The following is a 24,940-nucleotide window of genomic DNA, read 5'->3' as shown; positions in this document are numbered from 1 at the left end:
GCCAATTTATGAAAAGTAAACCTCGCATATGGAAGTAGATATTGTCAGATGGTCAAAGCATATTTACATTTACGTATTATGGCAGCTAATCAAAAAAAAAAAAAAAAAAAAAGGTCAACACGGCGCGATGGTCTGACTTGTAGGCTATCCAAATATCCGTATACATGTAATAGTAATTTAAATTTTATTCCACTCTCAGCCGCTCATTAAAAAAAAAATCCCTTATAAAATGGGATGGGTTTCAGGGGTAGGGTGTGTGTGTGTGTTTCAGAATCACAAGTGACCAATTCTTATTAGTTACACACGTTCCATCAATAAAAAAAAATAGATATGGATCATCCGTTGCTGCAAGAAATGGAAACTGACTTCTATTTTCTTTTTCACATAGATCTATATTCATTTGAGTCTATATATAGATCTATATCAACATCAGGCCTATTAATATATATCTGTTCTATATAAAGATTGTAGCGATTTTTTTCAGTGTACCTAGATACGTCTGTGATCTAGATCTATAGACTCTATATTATTCATAGATGTCTAGTCTACATCTAGGCTTTTAACTAGATCTAGTCCATCTAGAACTGGTGACCTTGGTGAGGTTTTTTTTTTTTTTCCTTTCTTTTTTTCTGTAAAAATATGAATCGGAAAATGTAGACAACTATGGCGGACCCAGTTGTGTTCCTAGTTTGTTTGATTTTCATTGCATTTTTGGGTCCATTGCCAGCTCTCTGCTCCACAGGTAACTATAATTTATTATTTAGTTATTCGTTTTTTGGTATACCCGTTTTTCTTTTAGCAATGTTCTAGATCTAGACTCTAAATTAGAATAGATCTAGGTCTAATAAAAAATGTCATTTGATTGACAGTAATGACAGATTGTGATCATTGATTTATGATTATGATTGATCATTGTCACACTCACAGTGACAGTTGACAGTCACATCATTGAGATCATTGTGACTGATTCAGTGATTCTGATTGTCATTGTGGACATTGTCATGATTGTCACTCATTCAGTCATTGTGTCATTTGTCACAATCACATTTTGTGAGTTCTAGTCTAGACTTCTAGATCTATAAAATTAAAAATAGATATCTAGTAAATCAAAATCTAGTTAAATCTAGTATAGTATAGTATAAGTTATTGACTAATTTTTAAAAAATTTATTTTATTCACATTAAAATTAAAAAATGTAAACACTGCACGTGACTGCACTGACTGAGACTACTCACTGTCACTACTGAGAGTGAGAGTCAGGACTCAGAGTCAGAGTACTCAGTCTCAGCAGTGTTTTTGCACTGTTTATTTATAAAGTTGTTCGATCTAGAATAATCTAGATCTATTATTATTTATTATAAATTTTATTAATTTAAGACATCCGTCCATTAGATTTAGATTAGATCTACTGATCTAGATTCTAGAATTCTAACTAAATCTAGTATCATCTACTGTCACAAGTGTCAGTTCTGATCTAGAATCTGAATCTAGATCAATATAGATCCCTTGGAACTCATTTAGTTTAAGTTAGACTTTAGACTTAAGTGTTCAAGTTTTCAAAGTATAAGTATATGTATAATACTTAATACTATCCTCTCCTATATTGGCTATATCTATAGTATTCTATAGACTATACTGACTATATTGACTGTAACTTATTATAGTATAGTAATTTAGATCTAGATCTAGTAAGTCAGAGCCGGATTTAGGTATGTCAAGTATGAGGAGGCATAGAATCTACACTTTTTTGAAAGCTTTTAAATTCTAAATGACTTTAAATCCACTTCACTTATATAAATTCAATTAATTTTTTATTTTTTTTATATATATAGTCAATATAGACAATTATAGATCTAGATCTAAAAGCATGCCATGGAATATTGTAAAAGAAAGTACTTCAATTGTAAATTAAATTTTCGTCTAAAAAAATAAAATGATTTAATAGGCATATATATATATATTTTTTTTTTTAATGTAAATTTGTTGGGTTTACGCAATATATTTGGTCTCTCTGAGAACACAAGCACACTAATAGGTGGACACAAATTAAACACAACAGTGTTGCCAACTGTAAGATTCAAAATAGTGCTGGTAAAATTGCAAAAAAAAAAAGTTTGAAAAAAAAGTAAAATTTCTGACCTGTCGAAATATACATTTTTTTCTCTCTTGTGGAGGCCCCTTTCTCTGGGCTGTAGCCCCAACTGCTCTCCATTCAACTGGCCCTGTAGTAAGTAATACTACTAGATCTAGATCATGTATTTGTATTAGATCTAGATTCTAGGTACTTTGATAAACCTGACTTAGATCTATTTTTTTAATCTATAGATCTATTTTTTTAATCTCCCAAAAATGTCTAAAAATGTGTATTAACATTTTTGGAGGGGCTGTCATTTCCATCAAAGTTAAAGCATATTTGTATTTGATTTCAGTACTAATTTGGATTACTTTTTGTAAATAAACTTGATATCAGAGATAGTTTTTATTTGCTTTTGAAGCTAATCTGATATATACAATATTTCTTAACAAAAGTTTATAAGAAAGTTGACTTGTAAAAAAAAAAAATTCCCTATTAAACTTCAAGATGCAGCAATGCTGTTTGGTGCAATAATTGACTATGTTAAGAAGCAAAAAAAAAAGTTTTCAACTATTTTGACTAGTGTTTTGCTAGATACTGTATACTGTGTGTTGGTGACTTTAGAAAGTTGGTTTCAAGAACATTAGGCACATTTTTTGCCAATATTTTGTGCCGATTCTTGTGCCTCTTCATATTTAAAGATTTACTGATTGATTACCAACCTTTTCCTATGTCAACTTTATAGTGCTTCTGCTATAATACCTATCCTATAATTCTTTCTACAGCTAAATAAAATGATATAGCACATGGATAAACCATTTTGAATTATTTTTGTCCTGCCTTAACTTTAAATATTTAAAATAAAAGTAAACTACTCAGGAGATAAAATATATTAAATGCTTGTTAAATTTATATCATTTTATTATAGTACTTTTTTTTTATGAAGGGTAATTGAAAGTGATGACTGAAGAAACATGTAAATAAAGTAAACATTCTTTGTTAATTTTGTACAATAACTCTTTCACTAATTAAGGTTGTTGATGAAGGCAGAAGTTTAGTGAAATACTTATTACAACTTATAGAAACCTTTGGCCTAAATCTTAAATTTTTTTACATACAATCCCAAAAGACCGTAGTCTAAACTAATAATTTTTGTGACAAAATGTAAAGCGTATCTAAAAATAGCTCAATTGGTTTAGCTTTTGTGTTTTTCCTCTTCAACTGACACAAATTTTAGGGGGTGAGTGGAGAAGAGCAAATGTCAAAAAGGTGATTCACTTTAAGTGCTCTCATCTTGTCATGTGACCTTTGACAGTCTAAATTTGGAATGTAATTGACTTTTCCCTTTTCCTTAAAAAAAAAAAAGAGTTTAAAAATAATCTTTCATTCTCAGGCTTCCCATCCCTTTAGGAGTTAGTGTTGTTTTCCAATAGTGTCAATGTTAAATGATGTATTGAGTGTTTTTTTCCAATAGTGTTAATGTCTAATGATGTGTTGAGTGTTGTTTTCCAATACTGTCAATGTTAAATGATGTGTTGAGTTGTTTTCCAATAGTGTCAATGTTAAATGATGTGTTGAGTTGTTTTCCAATAGTGTCAATGTTAAATCATGTGTTGAGTGTTGTTTTCCAATAGTGTTAATGTTAGAGGATGTGTTGAGTGTTGTTTTCCAATAGTGTCAATGTTAGAGGACGTGTTGGGTGTTGTTTTCCAATAGTGTCAATGTTAAATGATGTGTTGAGTGTTGTTTTCCAATAGTGTTAATGTTAGAGGATGTGTTGAGTGTTGTTTTCCAATAGTGTTAATGTTAGAGGATGTGTTGAGTTGTTTTCCAATAGTGTCAATGTTAAATCATGTGTTGAGTGTTGTTTTCCAATAGTGTTAATGTTAGAGGATGTGTTGAGTGTTGTTTTCCAATAGTGTCAATGTTAGAGGACGTGTTGGGTGTTGTTTTCCAATAGTGTCAATGTTAAATGATATGTTGATTATTGTTTTCCAATAGTGTCAATGTTAGAGGATGTGTTGAGTGTTGTTTTCCAATAGTGTTAATGTTAGAGGATGTGTGTTGACATTGAGAAGAGCTTGTCCTAACTACTTGGTCTAGTTAACTTTCATTGCTGTTAAATAAATATATATATATGTGGAATGACTTAGTACCAAGGCCTTTATTTTTATATTGCTATATAATATAATGCCATGTATCCTATCTCAATTAATGTTTATTTTTAAATAGATTTCAATCAAGAGAAAATTAAAAACAATGCAGCAATCATGTTTAGTCTACTTGTCATCATCTATACAAAAGTTACTTGTCTACATCTTGAGTAGCCATTATACATTCACATTCAAGTGTATAGCCATCATGGAGCCAAGACTATTAACCTTGATATATCTCTTTTCATAATCAACTTTAGACTGGTCCAAAAATTATGCCCTGAGCTATATATATCCAAGTAGAAATCATGTTAGTCTAAATGTCATCATAGGTTGAACATTTAAAAAAAATGAATGGTTTACTGATAGTCACTGAAATATGAATAATAAAGATAATAAAGGCTTAAGAGATCTATCACCTTCAACTATCCCTTATTGTCCTCTCTGTCCTTTGCCTTGGATAGAATTTCATTCACTGACAGGCCTGTGCAATTCTGGCCAGTAGTTCAGGTTTGGTTCCCTCATCTGAGATGGTAGCTCCATGCCATACTGTCAAAAGCATTTTTGTAATCAATAAAGACATGGAAAAGATTCTCTTGGTGTTAGGAGTATTCAGAGGTTAAGATTTGTTCTGTTGTGCTGTGACCTTGTCTAAAACCCGCTTGGGCTTGGTTCTTCTGATATAATTTTGTCTTCTATTGGTTTCAGCTGGTTTAATATAATTTTTAACAGGATTTTGCTAGGATTGCTTATGAAGCTGATGGTGTGGTAATTATGACAGAGTTGTAAATTGCCTTTCTTTGGAAGAGTGATGATGAATGATTGGGTCAAAGGGCTTGGGCCATTCTCCTGATTGCCAAATCTTGTTGCAAACTTTAAAAGAGATCTATATTCATAATAGAAACTAATATTAATATGTATAATATTAATGACATTTGTAAATTGCAACATATGTCATATGCTTTTCATTAGGGCCAGCCTGGTTGTAAAATGAATCATTTTGTGTGAAGTGCCACATCTTATTAAACTATATTCAATCATTTTTTTTTTAAAGTTCATATAATTAAGGGTTGACAGCCATTTTGGCTGAGTGGCAGAAACCGCTTGGCTACCTATCAAGGGGGGCTTGAATTTGAATCCTAACTCCTGATCAAAAGGGTGGTTGAGAATGAAAATCTGCCAGTTTCTAATTTTACTTTTTTGACAAAAGCAACTGGCAGATTTCCATTGATTTTGGCAACATGAAATATTTAGCTTAATTTTCTTCCAATGTATTAATTTTGCACCGCAATAAAAGGTGTTTGCCCTACAGTCATTTAAATTTAGCATTAAAAACAATATAAACATGAAAGATGACACTATACCTGTTTTTTTTTTTTTTTTCAGGTTGTCCAGAAACTTTCTTTGGCTGGAAATGTAAACTACAGTGTAAGAACTGCCTGCTAGGAGCCTGTGATCCTGTAACTGGTAAATGCAATGGGGGCTGCAAACCTGGTTACTATGGTGATCATTGTTTATTTGGTAAGCCTTATTTATATAACACTTCATTCTCAACCACCCTTTTGATCAGAGAGATGATGGAGTGAAAACCAGTTTCTTTTATAGCTTTAAAGTAGTGTTGTTGTTTTTTCTTTTTGAGGATGTTTCATTTTGACATTACAATAACATAACCACTCTTACTTGCCCAAACATAATTCATGTTCATGTTAGGGCTTAGTGGAACAAGTAATGTGGTCAATTTACAAAAAAAAAAAAAGGAAACTAAGACATTTTCAATCAGCAGACACATCTCTTTACAAAGCTTCTATTAACTCTGACTGTCTGGTACACATTTCTAAAACACTATTTCTTCCACTTCCCATTCGCCAATCAAGTTGGAACTTTTCACAATTATTCAATTGTTCCACACAAAACAATGGTAATGTTTTCATTTGGTTTGTTATTGAAAAAGGAAATAAATTTTAAAGTGTAAGTGTGGAGTTCATCTTCGTAGCTAATATTTGTTTGTTTTTTTTTGTTGTTTTTTAAGGTTTTATTTTATGTTGCTTGTTTTGTTTTAAATAGCTAATATGTAGATATCTTGATTATAAAAAATGTAATACCCTCAGATCATTCAATCATCTAAATTTCCATAAAATTAACAAAATGTTAAACTCAGATCCTTCACTCATTTAAATTTCTGTAAAATTAAATAAGTGCTAAACTACCCCAGACTTGACATTTCTATCTTTATCAAATGTCTATTTCAGAGGATCAGTATAAATATGATTCTCGAGGCCTACATTACGCAGGTCATGTGAACAAAACTAAAGATAATGCTGTTTGCCTAAAGTGGAGTGATGTCAAATGGACAGTAAATAATAAAACCATCAAGTTTGAACCCGACGACACACCAGAGAACTACTGTAGAAACCCAGAAGTGCCTATTGGAGGCCGACTCAGTTTTATCTGGTGCTTCACAGCTCTCAATGGTTCCCTTGGGGAGTGCTCTCTTTCAAAAAAAGGTAAAACTTTTTAAATAAACTAAAATCAGAGTCTTCTTTGACTTAATGTTGAAGCCTTTTAAAACATAATTTCATAAAATCAGTTAGGATTTTTAAAAAAAAAGTTGTATGAGTATCATGTAAAGTTTGTAAAATGACAGTCTTTTCATTCACAAATAATGATGGATATCTCTCAAAGCAACTGACAAAACTGGGATCAAAACAAAACGTCATCTACATTTCCTGCAAGTCTTCATTGCTTAGACATTGTGGAAATTGAAATTTTAAAAATAATTTCTTTTATTTAAATAGACTAAAATATCTAACTTTATTTGTTTAGTGTTATAGCTCTTAAAAAATACCTTCTATTATTCCAAGTAATTTGCAATAATAGGCTAAAATCCAACTGACCTGATCCAATTTTTGTCCTTTCAGATTGTCCAGACTACCTCTTTGGTGAAGGCTGTAAGACTCAGTGCCATTGTAGAAATGACTCAGAAATATGCAATCAAAATGGCTACTGTAAGTCTGGTTGTGCTGAAGGTTGGCTTGGTCATATGTGTCAGAAAAGTAAGTCTAAACTTTGTTGTTTAATTAGAATAAGATATAAAAACAGAATATTGCTCATTCTTCTTTGTTTAAAAGTACATATTGCATAAAAACCCAAACCTTTTTTTAACATTCATTTATTCACTGTATATTCTTGATCTTGAGTCAACATTTAAAGTGAACTTTTTTTAAAAAAAGTTTTAATACCTCAACTGTTTGTGTTAATAGAAGATTCTCTCTCTACTTAATTTTAAATGACACATTTTTTCAAAGCTTATATCAACTCATTCTGTCTGTCTGTCTGACCAAAAGTTTTTACATGTTAATCACACGTTTGAATTCAGGTAGTTCCTTTTTTTTAATTTATTATTTATTTTTATTGTTAGTCTAGATCTATTACAAATTTAATTACATGTCTGATCCAAACTAATTAATACAAGTATGCTTAATATAAGCTTTGTTTTGTGTTTTTTTTAGTATTTTTTAAATTTTAAGTATAAGAAGAAAAAAAAAAAGATTGAATTATTCAAATTAAATTGAATGTTTAATAAAGTCAATTTGAAACAACTACATACTACATAATTGTTAGCTGTGCCTTTTCTGAATCAAATTGAAAAAAACAATAGCAGTAGGAAACAAAACTTTGACATGTGCATAAAGCTTTATGTTCCCATCTGCCATTAACCTATGTGTTTGGATTTAATTAATCTGTTGGTCTTTTTCACACATTTTTCTTATGAAGAACTTACTTCAGTTTTGAGTTCTGGATTATTAGTCACACTGTTAGCATAAAAACATTCAATTTACTTAGCAGTGATCAAAAACTTACTTAATTGAAATATAAATGTGGAAAAACTGGAGGTTTGCTTCTGAAAAGATAATACATAAGAACATTTATTGAACAGCTTGAGATTGAGTGCATATATGGTATAGATTAGTCTAAATTGGGACTATTATTGGTAACTTTTCTAGTATTAAAGGTAACATTACATCCAAAACTTTTCCAGAATGCAATCTTGGCAGATTTGGTTTGCAGTGTAGATCATCTTGTGACAATTGCTTAAACAAAGATTGTAATCCCGAGACTGGACATTGTCGTAGTGGCTGTTTAGAAGGTTTTATGGGGAATACTTGTCGAACACGTAAGAAACACACAATTTTGTGCCATTTTCTTAGAGTAGCAATATCTTTAATTCCAAATCTGCTTCTGCTATTTCTTCCTATCAGAGCTTAGTTTTAGGTTTTAAACAAATAGAAAAGAAGTTTGAAAGCTTAAAAGATCAACAAAAAAAAATTATATATTTATAGGGACAATTAGAAATTAATTGATTAGGGATTTGTCATCTATAGCATTCATATTTTGTGTTTGCATGTACATTTTTTAGCTTGCAATGGAACAACCTATGGTGCCAACTGCAACATAACATGTGGCCATTGTCTGAATAATGAAGCATGCAACTCTAAAACTGGTTCCTGTCCTAGCGGTTGTCAGCCTGGATATAAAACTTCACATGGCAGTGAGTTGACATTGTGCAATGAAGGTATGTCTAGATATCATAGCAAGTGTCTGGATACATTTTATAGGGAACTATTTTTATAGAAAAAGGGTTCAGTTCTAATTAACAGTGTTTAAAGTAACTAGTGTATTTTTTTCAGTAATTTGTGAACTTAAATAAAAAAAAATTAAGCTGATTTATTTCCAAGAAAAATGGTATTCAGTGGTGATTACTTTGATTTGGTACACTATAGTGTTGTGTAATTCATTTTAAATTGTTTTTTAAATAATTAACAATGTCAGCATATTAACATTAAGGGACTTGGTAGCTGAATAGTTATATAATTGTCATCAATGTCATGGAAAAGTTTTACATTTTCACTAAAGTTCCTGTTGAGATCCCAAACATTCCACAAGTATGTCTTGAGATGAGATCATTTTTTTTTAATATATTTTTTTTTATAATTCTTGCTTTACTTTGTTTCATTTTGCTTCCCCCAAATCCACCACTTTGTTTTATGATTTCTTAACTTGAGATCTTAGTTTGAATTAACCCTTCAGGAAGTTAGTGTATCTTGTAAAATTTTGTATTCAAACAACTGTTCATGGCCTCCTTTGTTTCTCATTAATACTTTGTATGCTTCAGCTTGTAGAGGAAGATATGGAGTGAATTGCCTTACAAAGTGTGGTCTATGTCAGGACCATGAGATGTGTGACCCTGGGACAGGACTGTGTCCCCATGGATGTCAGGATGGATATACAAGTGACAAATGTGATCAAAGTAAGCTGAAACTTGTAAGGTTTGAAACAAATATCAATAATAATTGCATTGGTTTTAAATAGCTTTTCTCTGAATGAAAATGGTTACATAGTGAAAGCATTGCTCAGCTTGGCATAGAAAAAATGTGTTGTTAGGCACTTCCATGCTCTTTTTTTTTTTATAATGATAAGTCAAACAGAGCTAATTCTCAAATAACAAAATCAAATAAGACAGGCAAAAGGCCAACAATATAAGTTTATTGACACTGATAGCAAATGTCAAACAAGAAGTTAAATAATAACGAAGGAAACTGTCAAATATCATCAAACTAGATCTCTACCTTCATAAAACGCTGCCTCTCTATAAAGCCGTCCAAAGTAGTCTGTTTACTTTTCACTATTCTTCTTCAAATCCTAGTCTTTGTTTTACTAGTCGCGTCATAGTCTCTGAGTCAAAACTTTCCCTTTCTATGAAACAAATAACTAATTCCTAATCGTGCCATAACAGTATAAAAGATCAACATACCATTATCAAACAAACAAAAATGTGTTGAGAAAAAGTACTGATCCTTCCATTTTGTTCTGTGGAAGCTTGTTGAAACTTCACAAATTAATACATTAAAAAAAAATCATGATCTAAAGAATCACTTATTCTCGTTTGCTTATTCAAATGACTCTTATTATCAATCTTATTAAAACTAAATATATCATAATGTGGCTTACAAATCATCCAATATTTTGTAAATTAAAATAAATACTGAGCAGAAATGTCTAGGTTTTTAGACAATGACAAAAGTTCCGTTGTTTCCTTCTCCTGCATATGTAAGTACTTTTAACTCTTTATCACATTGTATAATGATGAAGTGAATTTGCTATTTTTCCAATCAGTTTGTCAACCGGGATACTATGGTAAAGACTGTCGTTTCAAGTGTGGCAAATGTAAAAATAATTCAACTTGTGATGCCTTCACTGGCAAATGTCTGGTTGGTTGTCAAGATGGACAAGACTGTCCTTATGCACTGGGTAATTATTTAACTCACATTTGTGGTAGACCTTCATATCATTGCTATACTTTGACTGTTTTTTAACTACCAGCTATTAAGAATTCTTTTTATTTGTTTTTGATTCAATTGTACAACATCTTGATGACTTCAGAATTAAATGTTTGTTAAAAATTAACTGCAAATAATGAAAAACTATACACTGAAACTTTATTTCCATATTCTTGGAAAGTACTGGAAGACAGATACAATTTTATAATGTATTATTTTCTAAAAAAAAAAAAAAATCAATATTGCATATGCTACAAGAACATGTAATTCTTAAAGTGATATGAAATTTAAAATGGCCCTTAAAACTATAAGATTTTATTATTGAAATACTTTTCCAACAAGAAATTTTATCATCATTATATTTGATTATTTATTAATAAAAAAAAAAGCTTTATAAAATAAAATAATTTGTTTAGTATCAAATTCAGAATTTCTTTTCAACTTCTTCAGTTTTGTTAACTGTTTTTTTTTAACTTTACATTTAAGTTTTTAAACACAGTATTCCCCTCATCCAATAATTACCACTTTGTTTGGGGGAAAAAATGTTTTTATAAGATCTTCATAGTGTTTGCTGCTTTTAAGCCACTATTTTGTTTGGAATCTTCCTAAAAAAAAAGGTATGAAGTCAATTTTCTCTTGTTAATTGTTTTCAGATTCAATGTGAACTTTAAAAAAAAAATTGTTCATAAGTTCTTAAATTTTTTTTTAGAGGAAATCATAACATACAAAGTTTTTAATTATTAGAAGCATTATAATAAAAAATTGTTTCTAATGTTTCATATGCTTATCATCTGTTGTTATAACAGTATTTTTTATAGAATAAAATATACAAACACTTCAAATGTTTCACACATTCAAGGACTGGAGTATTATTTAGTGTGTGCCTCAACTAGCTCAGATTAAAAAAATAACTAAACATGATTTACACATTTCGATTATTAGATCAGCTCTTTCTCAACTAGATATTTTGTTCTCCCCCCCCCCCTCCTCATATCTACAAAGCTAATTTCTCTTCATTAAAAGATTGTTTTCCATTATAAGAAATCATTTTTTCAGTATCCCCTAAGTGGTCCGCTGATTATTTACTGGGCCCATAACCCACAAGTCAGTGGATAGGAACCATGCTCTGCTATCACTTGTTAGATTTAATCAGATAGATGACACAGCTAAGGCCATAAGCCAGGGGCATGAATGACTGCAATCAATGCACTAATGTAACATGCATAACCCACAACTATTGCAATATCAACTCTCTTACCAAGGGGAATAATTTTTAATAGGGACAACATACGCACAATGTCTACACTTTTTGAGATTAGCATACCCCAGATTATAACTGCTGAACAAGATCATCTTTTAATTGACCTGTTTAAAATGTTTTGTTGTGTGTAATGCATATAACATGAAACTGATGACTTTAACATCAGCTGCCTTATAGATCGCAAGGTCTGAAAGGGGAACAGTTGTAAGACATAGTTCCTCACGGATAAAAATGAAAATAATTTTTATTAATATTATTATTATTATTATTATTATTACTTGGTTATTAGGGATGTATCATGTTAATGCAATGGATTTTTTTTTTTCTTATCTTTAAGAACATTTCAGAAAACCCAATGCATCTGAGAATTAAAATAAAACAGAAAAAAAAGGAATTTTGTTCTTTTATTTAAAATAAAGATACTTTTTATCCTAATGTAAAGTCTGGGGTGCTTGACATATTTTTTTTTAGAACAGAACTAAATTGCTGGTCTTGATTGTTGTGTAAGATACACTTTTATTCAGCAGGAATCCAAGCAGAAGACACTAACAAAGCAACAGTGGCTATAGGCACTGGCCTGGGAATAGCAGTTGTGGTTATTTTACTGTTTGTTACATTTTGTTTAATATACAGGTATGCTGAAATCGAAATTGTAAATATATTTGAATTTTAAATAGTGTTACAGTAGCATACAAATTAAAGATATCCATCTATCTATCTATATATCTATCTTTATTCATTTTCTTACTATTTATCAATGACTTGTATATTAACACTTTCACTAAACTTCTTATGTAAATGTTGTTTTACATTGTACCCAACAGTGATATTTTTCATTTTCTATAACTCTTCCTTGTCTTTTGAACTAATTTCCCAGGAATCGACGTCAGAAAAACGTGAGTGTCTCCTCCAAGTTTGTTGTGAATGGGGATGATACTTTGCCCCGGGAAGAAAGCTGCCACTTATTAGGTGATTCTCGAGTCGGTGTGTATATACACTTGTTGTTAAGAGATGGTGGTGTCATTCAGTTATTTAACACACCAGGAAGCCATTTTATAGTGTAATTTATTAGGTTGGCACTAACAGTATGGGTCGATGTCCAAGCAGCACAGGGCTCCATTTCTAAGTCATCAGTTTAAAATCCTGTTCAAGGCTGGAATGGTGAAATAAGTGTAAATGTTTTTGATTGAAGACAGTTAACATGCTAATCTGTTTAAGGAAGATTAGAAACTGCCTTAGACGAACTGTTATTGCAAATAAATGAATAGGACATTGATACTTGAGTTGACTTTGATAAAATTTTTAGTAATTAAAGTACCATTATTACATTATTTCCAAACATATGAAATTACTAAATAGAAATATATTAGATTTTTAAAAAATGAACTGAAAGATATTTGATAACCCCAGTTCAGTTGTATAAAATGGGTTCAGGGCTAAAATCAAATGAGTGACCACACTTCAAAAAAGTAGCCAACAGTGAACATTATTTTAGTATGTCTTCTCTAGTGCTTTTGTCAATAAAGATTCTTCAACTACTTTTTATTTGAGTACATCCATATCTCTCATTTTTGAGTTGACTATGTCTATACTGTCATCTTATCTTGACATTCCTGTTACTGTTGTGTATTGATGTTCTAGTTTATTTTTTATGTTATCTCAGGTAAAGAATTACCATCTTCTGTTATGGATGATGATGAAACCAAGGGGCCCAATGGCACCACAGAGCCCATCTATGTTAATGTGAATGCTAGGAAACAGACAAGTCCAGTGCCAGTGTCTGATCTTTTCAGCTACATCTCCAAGAACAAAGAACATAGCTGGGAAGGTTTTAAACGCGAGTTTGAGGTGTGTGTACTTAATGGTTTAAAGGAATTATAAAATTAGTAATTATTATATCAGTACAGTGTATACATTAAAACTAAATATTTTATATCATATTAATTGATTTTTAGAGGCTGCAACTGGGTTTAAAAAAACTGAGGGAATAGGCTCAAATGTTCAGCTTGGGGGGAAAAAAAGTAAAAAAAAAGTAAAATATTTTTCCCTCATTTTTCTTAAACTTTGCGGTTAATTACTCTCATGATTTCCACATGCTAATAATTTGGTGACTGTCATCATATCAAACAAGATCTTTAAAAATAGAGTTGCCTTTAGTCAACACATGCTAATAATTTGGTGACTGTCATCATATCAAACAAGATCTTTAAAAATAGAGTTGCCTTTTGTCAACACTTGCTCATAAATGATTTAAAATTAAAATATGTCCGAACTATCTTCCTTGTCTTTTAATATGTCTATCCTAGAGGTGATTGTAACAGAAAAATTAACAAGTAAAACAATGCAAATATTAATAACTGGAGCTCATGAAATCTATGATGTTGTTTTGCAAACAAATTTAAATGTATTTCAGAAATAGATTTTCCATTGTTTAACTCTAGTGGTTGTGACACTTGACTTTAAACTGGGGCTGCAAAACTAAAAAACAAAACCTCATTAACATACAAACTTGTTATCTTCTCATTCAGGAACTTCCAATGGGTCTACTGGCTCAGTGTGAGGTAGCCAGAAAACTGGAAAATAAAGTCAAGAACAGATATGGAAACATTGTTGCATGTAAGCTAATATGGAATGAGAACTTTAGAATGAGTTTGGTTGTTTAATTGTGCTTAGTTTTTCAACTTTTTTGTAGATGACAGGTCTAGTCTTATTGTTTTTTACAGATGACCTTTCTTGTCTAATTGTTTTTTTTTTTTGTTTTTTTTTTTTTTACAAATGATAATTGTTTTTTTGTTGGTTTTTTTTTTGTTGTTGTTTTTTTGTCTCATTTTTGTTGTTTTTTTACAGATGACCATTCTCGTGTAGTGCTGGATCCTTTGCCCAACGAACCATTTTCAGACTATGTTAATGCTAATTTTATGGATGTAAGTTATTTTATGTATTGTTTTAGAATCAAAATTTAATGCTTTTTTTTTTTCAAAGAAATGGGTGATTTTTAATGCTATTTTATTGTTTTGATTAATTGCAGGGTTATTCCAAGCCTAGGGCCTACATTGCTTCACAAGGTAAATGTTTGTACTGAAAGATTGTGTCCAAATAGTTTTGATCAAATATTCCTTCTAGAAATGATAGAATATGTAGCAGTCACATGTTTCAATTTCTTATCAGGTAGCCAGGACAAAAGTGAAGACATAAAGTATAACTATTATTTTCTTTCTATTATAATTAGGCATTTATTGAAACATTCAATCTTTATAATGTACAAACATTTAAATGGCTGCTATTTGATTAAAAGCCTAGTCAATTTATGAGATGGTATTGACTATCCAAAAACATCAAATTTGAGGGTGACCTATTGATGATATCTGATCAAATCTGATATGTCTTATGTTGACCAAAATTTTTCCTTGGTAGGGGTGAAAAGGTTTAAGGCTTTCTTGAGGATGCTGGCCCTATATCCTCAATTTATTTCAAGCTAACAACCAGGTTAACTCCAGTCATCCTACAAATTAGCTTCCAAAGGATTTTATTATTTTTTTTTTTACTCTAAAAACTTCTTTAAGCCTCTGGTCAGATACTTTATTCGTTGCTTGACCTACATTCCTTCTCCTTTTATTATCATGACTATACAGTTGACTCTCCATGTATTTCAGGTCCAAACAAGATCATGATCAGAGACTTTTGGAGGATGGTGTGGCAGCACAAAGTCTCCAAGATTATTATGTTGACCAATCTAATGGAAGCTTGCAAGGTACCGCAGTATGTCATACTTTATGCAAGCTGTCCCAAAGATATTTTAAATTAAAGAAAAATTCTTTTATAAAGAGATATGTAATAACAGCCTTGTACATGTCAATAATATGGTTGTAGCGCTATATAAAAAAAAAAAAAGCCATAATTTAATTTGTTGAAGAAGTACATTTAACAGTTTTATTTTCAATTCACTTGTGTGTTTGTTTCAGAAAAAGTGTGAGCAGTATTGGCCAGATGAGGGAAGCCAGAAGTACGGGGACATAACTGTGCTCCATGTCAATGTCACCAAGTACAGTGACTTTATTATAAGGACTTTTGAAATCTCCAAGGTAGCGGTATGCTGTTGATTTCATCTGTAAACATCTTTTTAAAATACATTTTAAAGAAAATAAAAATTGATAAGACCTGGTGTTATTTCAAAGTTATTTTGAAGGTCTTAAATGTCCCATACTTTCTTAGGAAATGGAAAACAATCGTATTGTGAAACAGTTTCATTTCACAACTTGGTCAGACCATGGAGCACCAACATACCCAACAACTCTTCTGGCATTTAGAAGAAAAGTTATGAACTTTAAACCAGAAGACTCTGCTCCAGTTCTGTCCCATTGCAGGTCACAATTTTTTTTTTTTTTTTTATGATATTTAAATATATTTTTAAAGATAATCGAGTTGTTTTTTTTTATATATATATTTTTTATTTGATCTGTAAATATATTAGAATCTTAATGTCATGGATCTATTTTGAATAACAAATTATTAATTCTTTCATTGTTTGAATATTTGCATTGCAATGTTTTGGCGGTATGTTGATGACAGGATTTCCGTCAGCTTTAAAAAAGCTTTATATTTATTGTTAAAGGAAATCAGTTTTGGATTTATACTTAACAATTGTATCTCTGACATCACAATATTGTTTGAATGTACAGTAATTGATTAAAAGGAAAGAATTAAATGAAATTGAACATCAGAAATGCATTGTCTGACCAAACTTATCCTCTCACTTAATAATGTTTTTTAATTTATTTAGCATTTACTCATTCAGATATATATTTGTACATAAGGGTTTTTTTTTTCTTTTTTTTTATCCTTTATTTGATTACATCTTATGAAAACAATGACATGCCACTTTCATTTGAATTGCACAATTTTTTATACATGTTTTTGTATGCCTGCCAATGTGAATGAATTTCTTGTTTCTCTAGTGCTGGCATTGGGCGTACTGGCACTTTTATAGCACTGAATTACTTGTTGGAGCAAGCTGTGGCTGAAAACCAAGTGGATGTGCTGAGGTGTGCCCAGTTGATGAGGGCCAACAGAGTCAACATGATACAGACTTTGGTAAGAAGAGAATTCATAAACTTACCTTTTTTTTTTCTTTTATGGATACATTGTCATTAATAAAACAAAAAATGAATACATTCTTTCTAATGTAATGTTGAGATGTGTCTTAGTTGAATGAGTGTGGAAACTTACATTTTTAATTTATAGTTAGTTTAATACTACTTTTATATTTCAAACAAAAAAATTTGATGATGAAGATAAAGTCGGTTGTCTTTAAAGCTAACATCTATTTTTTTCCACGAGTCCTGGTACACATTTTGTACTACAAATGGATGAACACTTTGACCTCCGCTCAGACTAAAAGTTTCATCATCCTAACTTGGCATTAAACTCCCTTTAGATCAACATATAAATGTTTACCCACTGAAGCACCACCATCCTTGAATTTTTAAATCTAGCTTTGGACTGTAATGTACAGCTTGGTAACCCCTGACACATGTAAATGTACAGCTTGGTAACCTCTGACACATGTCAATCTCTAAAGCCATGTATGCCAATTTCAAAGTTACAATTATACATTTATTTGGTTACTTTAGTTTTATTTGTTGTAATTTTTCCCTCCTTTTAATTAACAGTTGTAACTGTGATACTGATATTATTTCCAGGAGCAATATGTTTTTGTGTACGATGCTGTGCTTGAAGCTCTGATGGCAGGCAACACAACTATATCACGCTCCAGTTTCCATACAGTTTATGAGAAGATGCTCATCTCTGATGGGGGTGACACGTCTCCGATGGAAAAACAGCAAAATGTAACGACTGACTTTTTTGTCATAGTTGTATTCCCTCTTCCTTGCAATCACAATGTCTATCAAACTTGCCACTTGGTGTAAAAAAAAAAAATTTGAGAAAACAATCAAATATATTGACAGTGGTTGTATTTATAAACTGGACCAATAGCAAAGGGTAATAGCTGCAGTTAACATAAATTAAACAGTTTAATAGGTAGAATGTTATTCATTATGATCAGAGTTTAACAGGCTTTAAGAATATGACAATCGAGGCATTCTGTTCTTCCCTAACTGACTGACATGCTGGATATAAGCATGACCTCAAATGTTGGTGTCCACCACATGACTTGGTACGCTCTTATTACAGCAAAATGTAACGACTGACTTTTTTGTCATAGTTGTATTCCCTCTTCCTTGCAATCACAATGTCTATCAAACTTGCCACTTGGTGTAAAAAAAAAAAATTTGAGAAAACAATCAAATATATTGACAGTGGTTGTATTTATAAACTGGACCAATAGCAAAGGGTAATAGCTGCAGTTAACATAAATTAAACAGTTTAATAGGTAGAATGTTATTCATTATGATCAGAGTTTAACAGGCTTTAAGAATATGACAATCGAGGCATTCTGTTCTTCCCTAACTGACTGACATGCTGGATATAAGCATGACCTCAAATGTTGGTGTCCACCACATGACTTGGTACGCTCTTATTACAGCAAAATGTAACGACTGACTTTTTTGTCATAGTTGTATTCCCTCTTCCTTGCAATCACAATGTCTATCAAACTTGCCACTTGGTGTAAAAAAAAAAAATTTGAGAAAACAATCAAATATATTGACAGTGGTTGTATTTATAAACTGGACCAATAGCAAAGGGTAATAGCTGCAGTTAACATAAATTAAACAGTTTAATAGGTAGAATGTTATTCATTATGATCAGAGTTTAACAGGCTTTAAGAATATGACAATCGAGGCATTCTGTTCTTCCCTAACTGACTGACATGCTGGATATAAGCATGACCTCAAATGTTGGTGTCCACCACATGACTTGGTACGCTCTTATCGATTGGGTAAATGTTTTTAAAATTTGAAGTACATGTTAAAGCTGTTCACTTTTTATGGGTCTTCAGTGTTTAGACAAAGTGGCTTGTTAACAAAAATTTATTTCATGTTGTTGTTTTTTTCTCTAATACTCTTCGCATTCCTTTTCATGATTTTCAGGTTCTACAACTTCTGTCTCCCACAATAGAAAGAGAAGAATGCTCCACTGCATTTCAGGAACAAAATATGGCAAAGAACAGATTTAAGAATATCTTACCAGGTAGTGGAGGAGATAACACTATTATAACTATAGCATTATTCTCCAGCCATGTCATCTCAGAATCTTTGAATTCAATGTCTCTTTCTTTATTCTTTTTTTTTAGCCAACCGTAGTCGTCCCTACTTGTACACACCTGTCGAGGGCTGTAATGAATATATCAATGCTGTTTATTTGTCAGTAAGTGATTTATAAATAGAATGCAATGTTGATCCAGTAGTTGTATAACCTTTATTAAGAAAGAAATCCTAGAAGTACAATATTGAGTGACTCTATTTTGTCTCAGAGCTACACCCAGAAAGATCAGTTTATTGTCACACAGATGCCTCTCCCCTCCACTGTAGCAGACTTTTGGCGGATGCTGTACGACACCTCATCAGATACAATTATCATGTTGAATGAGTTTGATAGAAACGATAAAGTAAGAGATCTTTTTTTTTTCTGTTTACAATCAGCTTTTTAACGCTGCCTGTAACTCGGTTATTTATTTAAACTCGTTAGTTGTGGCAGTGACATTTAAATCAAAACTGATGACATTTAAATAACCTTTTGTCTATTACTAAATATAAAGGACATTAAATAGATACAGTTTATCATAGTAGCCTTTCTATGTATTATAGGAGATACACATCTTTGGATAATAGCAAATGAAGACAAAATTTGTATCAATATTTTTTAAAATGTGCTCAAAAAGTACATTTATTCTCTGATAATTTGCTTAAGAAATAAAAAAAAAATATGTCCAATTTGAGCATGAAAACAATGAAACATTTCACTACAATTTCAATGTGTCTCAGACGTGTGCCCTGTACTGGCCAGAAGAATATGGTTACACCGTGGAGCATGGACCACTGAGTGTTGAGCTGCTGTCATCCTCTGAGTCTGACCCTGATGTCACCATTAGGATCTTCAAGCTGAGCCACTTTGATAAGGTATGGATACTTTGTAGTGGTCAGTTGTACAGACACTGTTAATTTGAGCAGGCATTGTTTTACTGTCAGTTGTATAGACCTTTGATAAATAGTACAGATATCAAATAATGTCCAGTAAACTTACACACACCCAAACTGCAGTAAGACATGTTTTACAAGAATTTAGCTTTTAAGTTTAAAGATGTCTATGTGTCTTGGTCTAGTTTTTTTTAAACTGTTTTTATATAGTGCATCCTTCATGCATGCTCAGTGCACATTGGTCCAATCTCTTTTGTGGACTTGGAGGGGGTTTCCATGCTGCCTTTAGAGGCATAGCAAACACAACTCAGCTAGAGTCAGGATTTGAACTGGAGCCCCCTTGATAGTGTATCAAGTGGTTTTTGCAACTCAGCCACACATCTGTCTAATTACAAAATTATTAAAAATACCAACACAAGAGAAATGCTTTAACCAGTTCTATCATTTCTTTCTTTTTCAAAATTCTCTTTTTATCAAAAGAAAAATCTTTATTCTGTGTTCACTGTCTTCTTATCTGTCAGTAATGTTAAGATCTCAAAATCTAAACGCACTCATAAAAAATCCAGTTTTACCTTTGCCTTCAATATATATGTGCAATGGCTACTTTCTGAAAGGGAATTCTTGTTTATCCAAATTTGGTATGCTTTTTTAATCACATGCATGTAAACCATATTAAAACCAAGATGTTAAAAAAAAGGTTAGATTGTGTTATACTAAACATCTGCAACTGAATATGCATTAGATGTGTGTTTAAAAGTAACAAAATGTCTGACTATCAGGGGCACCCTAAGTCCATTTGTTATCTTGTATTTACATTTGTATTAGCTAATTAAACTTGGATAGCAAAGTTTTGAATAAGGGGACTTAGAAATCTAGAAATGTTATTGTAAAAAAAAAAAATTCAATTTTCTTTGTTTTATTTTTAAAGATTTTTTTTTTTATGTGCAGTAGCAAGTCTTTTTTGTTTTGTACATTAATGAGAATTCGTTTCAATGACTCTACATAATCTGGTTATATTTTGTCCTTCTGTGTGTGAAGGGAGAGGAAAGAGCCATCAAGCAGTTTATGTTCAAGTCCTGGCCAGACTACCAGACTGTACCCAATTCTATCAATCCTCTACTGCGCCTCCATCGTTTGGTCCATGATTGGTTAAAGCAGAACAGCAAGGGCCCAGTCACTGTTCACTGCATGTAAGTGCATAGAAACCATGAATTTAATCAATCACTGTTTGATATTAGAATCCTAACCTAGGATGAAAGTATCAATTTGTAACTCTTTCACCCTCAATCTTTCCATCTACTATAGTTTTAGATTTATTTTAGTGTTCAAAGTTGAGTTTATTGTTTAAATTCTTGGATTCTGGTTTGGCTAATTTAAAATGTGTACTCTGAAGTATTGTAACTATGAAGTCATCTATTGTATTGTAACTTAACTTTTGTAACAGGAATGGTGCTAGCAAAAGTGGTGTGTTTGTTGCTGTAAGTCTACTCTTGGAAAGACTGGAGCTAGACTATGAAGTGGATGTCTATCAAACAGTTAAACAGATCCGCATCAACCGCCCTCAGCTGATTGAAAATCTGGTACATTTTAAATTACAAACTATATAATTACAAACGATTATAAATGACAGAAGGTTATTAATATCTCTCAAAATGTTTTGTGAATTTTTTTTATAATTGTTCATATTTTTAGCAGCCTCCAAAAGGGGAATAGAAGCTATTAGTTTTGTGTGGTCTGTCTGTCCGTCCATTCGTCCGTCCTGTTTAGATCTTGTAAACTAGAAAAGATATTAAAATCCGACATCATGACATTTTAGACCTTTCAAAGTTCTTATGCAATGGCTACTTTTTTCTTTTCTGAAAGCAAAAAATTTAATTTTTAAAATCAACTATGCAAGTAGTTTTTTCATAAAAAATACACCATTTTTACAACTATTCACTATTAATAGTAACAAACAACTGAGGTTATTTAGTAAGGGAGTCGACTACTTGTCATATTTTTAACACATTTTTGCAAAGGGTTTTAGATTTTTTTATTTTTTTCACTAAGTTATGTAAGTTCTGTCATACTAACTACTAAATTACAAAAATCAAAGTTTACTTTTTGTTTAAAGAGAAAAAATCTATTGAATATGCATATAAGTGAAACATAATTTAAAGCAACAATTAATAAGTAAGAAAAGTAGTTTTCATATTATCACTTACAGAGTAACCAATTCTTGTATATTTTTTTAAGGAAACGTTTTTTTTCTCCTTGAGGCTTTGAATAAGAGATCGACCATTTCAAAACAATTAGATCAATTAGATAATCATTATAACACATCAGTTTGGCTAGGTTCATACCTTACTTCACCTTCTCTTTCACCTATCCCTTGGTCTGCTGGACCGTTGGAGCACCACACATTCCATTCTTCTCTGTCATTTGTCTTTGATAGAATTTCATTTTGATATTCTTTCTGAAAATATTGAAACCTGCCTTCTTACCTGCCTGGGTGAACCACTTCAGGAGCCGATTTTGTTTCCACACAAACTGTCTTTGTAACCTTGTTATCAAGTAAAGTTTAGTTGTTGACTTGTAAAATTCAGACATTCTTTCTGAAATGAAAGTTATTAGGTACTATCCCAAAACAGGGTGGCAGGCGATGGCAGGGGTCAGGGTTTGAACTTGGACCAATCAGATGTCACCCTGAAGCACATATCACTTGACCAGGCAGCCACCCCATTTTATATCTTGATATTATTTTTTAAGCATTGTTAAATGTTAGTGATATAAATTTTGTATATATATTTATATTTTGTAATTTATTGTTTGTTTTCAGGAACAATACAAGTTTTTATACCAAGTTGTACAGGAGTACATGGACCAAGAGTGATCTCTTCCTGGCACTAGTTCACTAGTAATTGCCCATTTTTTTTTCTTAGTGTTCAGCTTGGGATATCTGGTGCTTACATTCTCAAAGCAAATATTTTGATGTAGATAATTGTTTAGCTGCAAGTACTTAAATATACTTGGACAAAAACAAAAAAAGTAAGTTATGCGAATGTTTTATGTTATTTATATGAAAACATTCACCAGCCATCTGCAGATATTTCTATTGTTTCAGTGTCAGATGTGTAAATCAATGTTTAGAAGTGTTCCTGTGTTTAGAAGCTTTGGCACAATGACATTTTTTTCTGTGTTTCATTGAATTCTATTTCTCTGAAAACAGTTTCACTGGCTGTGTTTACATTTTCTTGACTAGAAAGAAAGAGAGTGATGAGTCTGCAGTGTGTTTGTCACATTCCAATGTTTGTAAAACCATTCCTTGTAATCATGTTTTTTTGTTTTTTTCTATCAACACTTCTAATTTTTTTTTTGTGTGGCTTTAACCTATATCATTCCTTAACAATTTTCTGCGATACTTTTAAAAAATTGGTCCATTACAAAGCTCAAAGCTTTTATTGCCAAGACTGTTGTATATGTATTTTATTATTTTGGGATTTGTTCTTAATTGACTTTTGAAACTTTCCAAAACATGTTCATAGCCTGTGATCAGGAAAACTTCAGTTCAGCTTACAAATTTTTTTTAAAATTATTTTTGGAACAGCTCAAAGTTTTGTCTTCACAAAATGTATTTTTGTTCTTAGCTCACATTCAAGGTTGTGAAAGTTTTTTCATGGATGATGTGTTTACATTGTTAGTGAGAGTATATTTTTTTTGTACTAAGAACATGTTGTTGTTTTTTTTTGTTTCACATCTCTAGACAAGCTGTTTATGAGAATGTTACCATATTATTGTATTTCTATCATTTGTCTTAGTTTAACTTTTTGTAACCATGTCAAAGTGAAGGGCACCACTGATATTGTCAATCCCATTTCATCAAATCTCAGTACAAAATTTATTTTAAATTGCTAGATCTAAACTTTTTGTATTGGTCCAATCCTTTTTATTTGGCCCAAACTTTATTTTTTATGCTCCATAATTGTCTGTTGGCCCTAACTATTTGGTTTCAATTGTAACTTTTTATTATGGTCCAAACTTTTTGTTATGACCCACCATTTAAAACTTGTTGAATATCATTCTGTGATTTTATTCCAACAAGGGAACTAACTATGTTACATGCATAAGCACTCAGTTTACAAATAATTATTTTTTCTCCTCAAAATGCTACTTACCAAGGCTTTGTCTTGTAATCAAAATGTGCTTTTAAAATTCTTTAGATTGTTATTCAGTGGCAGTGTATTAGTTAATGTTTTGTTTTTGTTTAGATTTACATGTATGAGAACATAAAAGCATAAAAATATTACTTTGTTCTTAAAACATTTTTATTTTTTTAAATAAATTTAACTTTAAAAAAAATTTAATATGAAAAATCTTTGATTTTTAGATGAAAAATATTGTTTTCACTTGACTTGTATCTCTTAGGTCTACCAGTTCATCTGTTCTGTATTATACTATGTCTTTGATTTAGTGTCTCACTTTGAGGATGGAGGTAAAATAGAAAGCATTATGTTTTTTACATAGTATATTCATGTTATCCTTAGACAATGTTTTTGAAGCTACGGTGATTTGTGTGAATATTTGTTAATATTTTGATTGATAAACGTCTTTTGAACTTGTATTGGTGATAAGTCATATTTGAGTAATCAAAATGTACCCAATCAACAATTGCAATTAAGAAATTAGCCATCATTTTTGGTATATTGTTATGCAACAGTATATCAGATTACTTTAGCTGTTTGTTCCTGAGAAGAAGATTTAAAAAAAAACAATAAATTTGTTTGGCTCCTTAATCTGCATTAAGACATCTTATCTTTACCACATTCTTGTGAATTAGAAAATTTCCTTGGATACTGTACATTTGAAAGTATCAAACACTGTCCAAGTTCCACCACTGAGCCATCGTGTTCACACTTATTCTGTACTTATTCAGACTATTGGTTGTATTTGACTCTTGTATGATGGAGACAGCTTTTCAACTCTGGCTGTTGGTTAGGGAAAGATATGTGTGAATAAATCCCAGTTGTTGAAAAAAAAAA

General features: G+C 31.3%; 1 protein-coding gene across 5 annotated transcripts; it reads left to right on the top strand.

The window, feature by feature from the left end:
- Window positions 1-432: 432 nt before the first annotated feature.
- On the top strand, window positions 433-24,940 carry LOC106064367 (receptor-type tyrosine-protein phosphatase T-like). Of its 5 annotated transcripts, none has more exons than XM_056028975.1 (26): window positions 433-742; window positions 5,614-5,748; window positions 6,477-6,731; window positions 7,146-7,280; window positions 8,267-8,401; window positions 8,645-8,800; window positions 9,401-9,535; window positions 10,402-10,536; window positions 12,351-12,459; window positions 12,704-12,795; window positions 13,490-13,674; window positions 14,355-14,442; window positions 14,674-14,750; window positions 14,855-14,891; window positions 15,480-15,577; window positions 15,789-15,914; window positions 16,039-16,190; window positions 16,782-16,917; window positions 17,526-17,672; window positions 18,876-18,975; window positions 19,079-19,152; window positions 19,259-19,393; window positions 19,770-19,904; window positions 20,961-21,112; window positions 21,367-21,502; window positions 22,741-24,940. In XM_056028975.1, the coding sequence occupies exons 1-26, from the start codon at window positions 664-666 to the stop codon at window positions 22,792-22,794; spliced, it is 3,198 nt and encodes a 1,065-aa protein (XP_055884950.1). In that variant the 5' UTR covers window positions 433-663; the 3' UTR covers window positions 22,795-24,940. The 5 variants fall into 5 exon arrangements, with proteins under 5 accessions (XP_055884950.1, XP_055884948.1, XP_055884947.1 ...); XM_056028973.1 differs by having other exon boundaries at window positions 12,704-12,810; window positions 15,789-15,911; XM_056028972.1 differs by having other exon boundaries at window positions 434-742; window positions 12,354-12,459; window positions 12,704-12,810.

The sequence above is a fragment of the Biomphalaria glabrata genome, chromosome 5 (assembly GCF_947242115.1).
Source record: "Biomphalaria glabrata chromosome 5, xgBioGlab47.1, whole genome shotgun sequence".
NCBI classification, from domain to species: Eukaryota; Metazoa; Mollusca; class Gastropoda; family Planorbidae; genus Biomphalaria; species Biomphalaria glabrata.
Note: the sequence above shows the minus strand (reverse complement) of the source record. Positions and strands in the feature narration are given on the sequence as shown.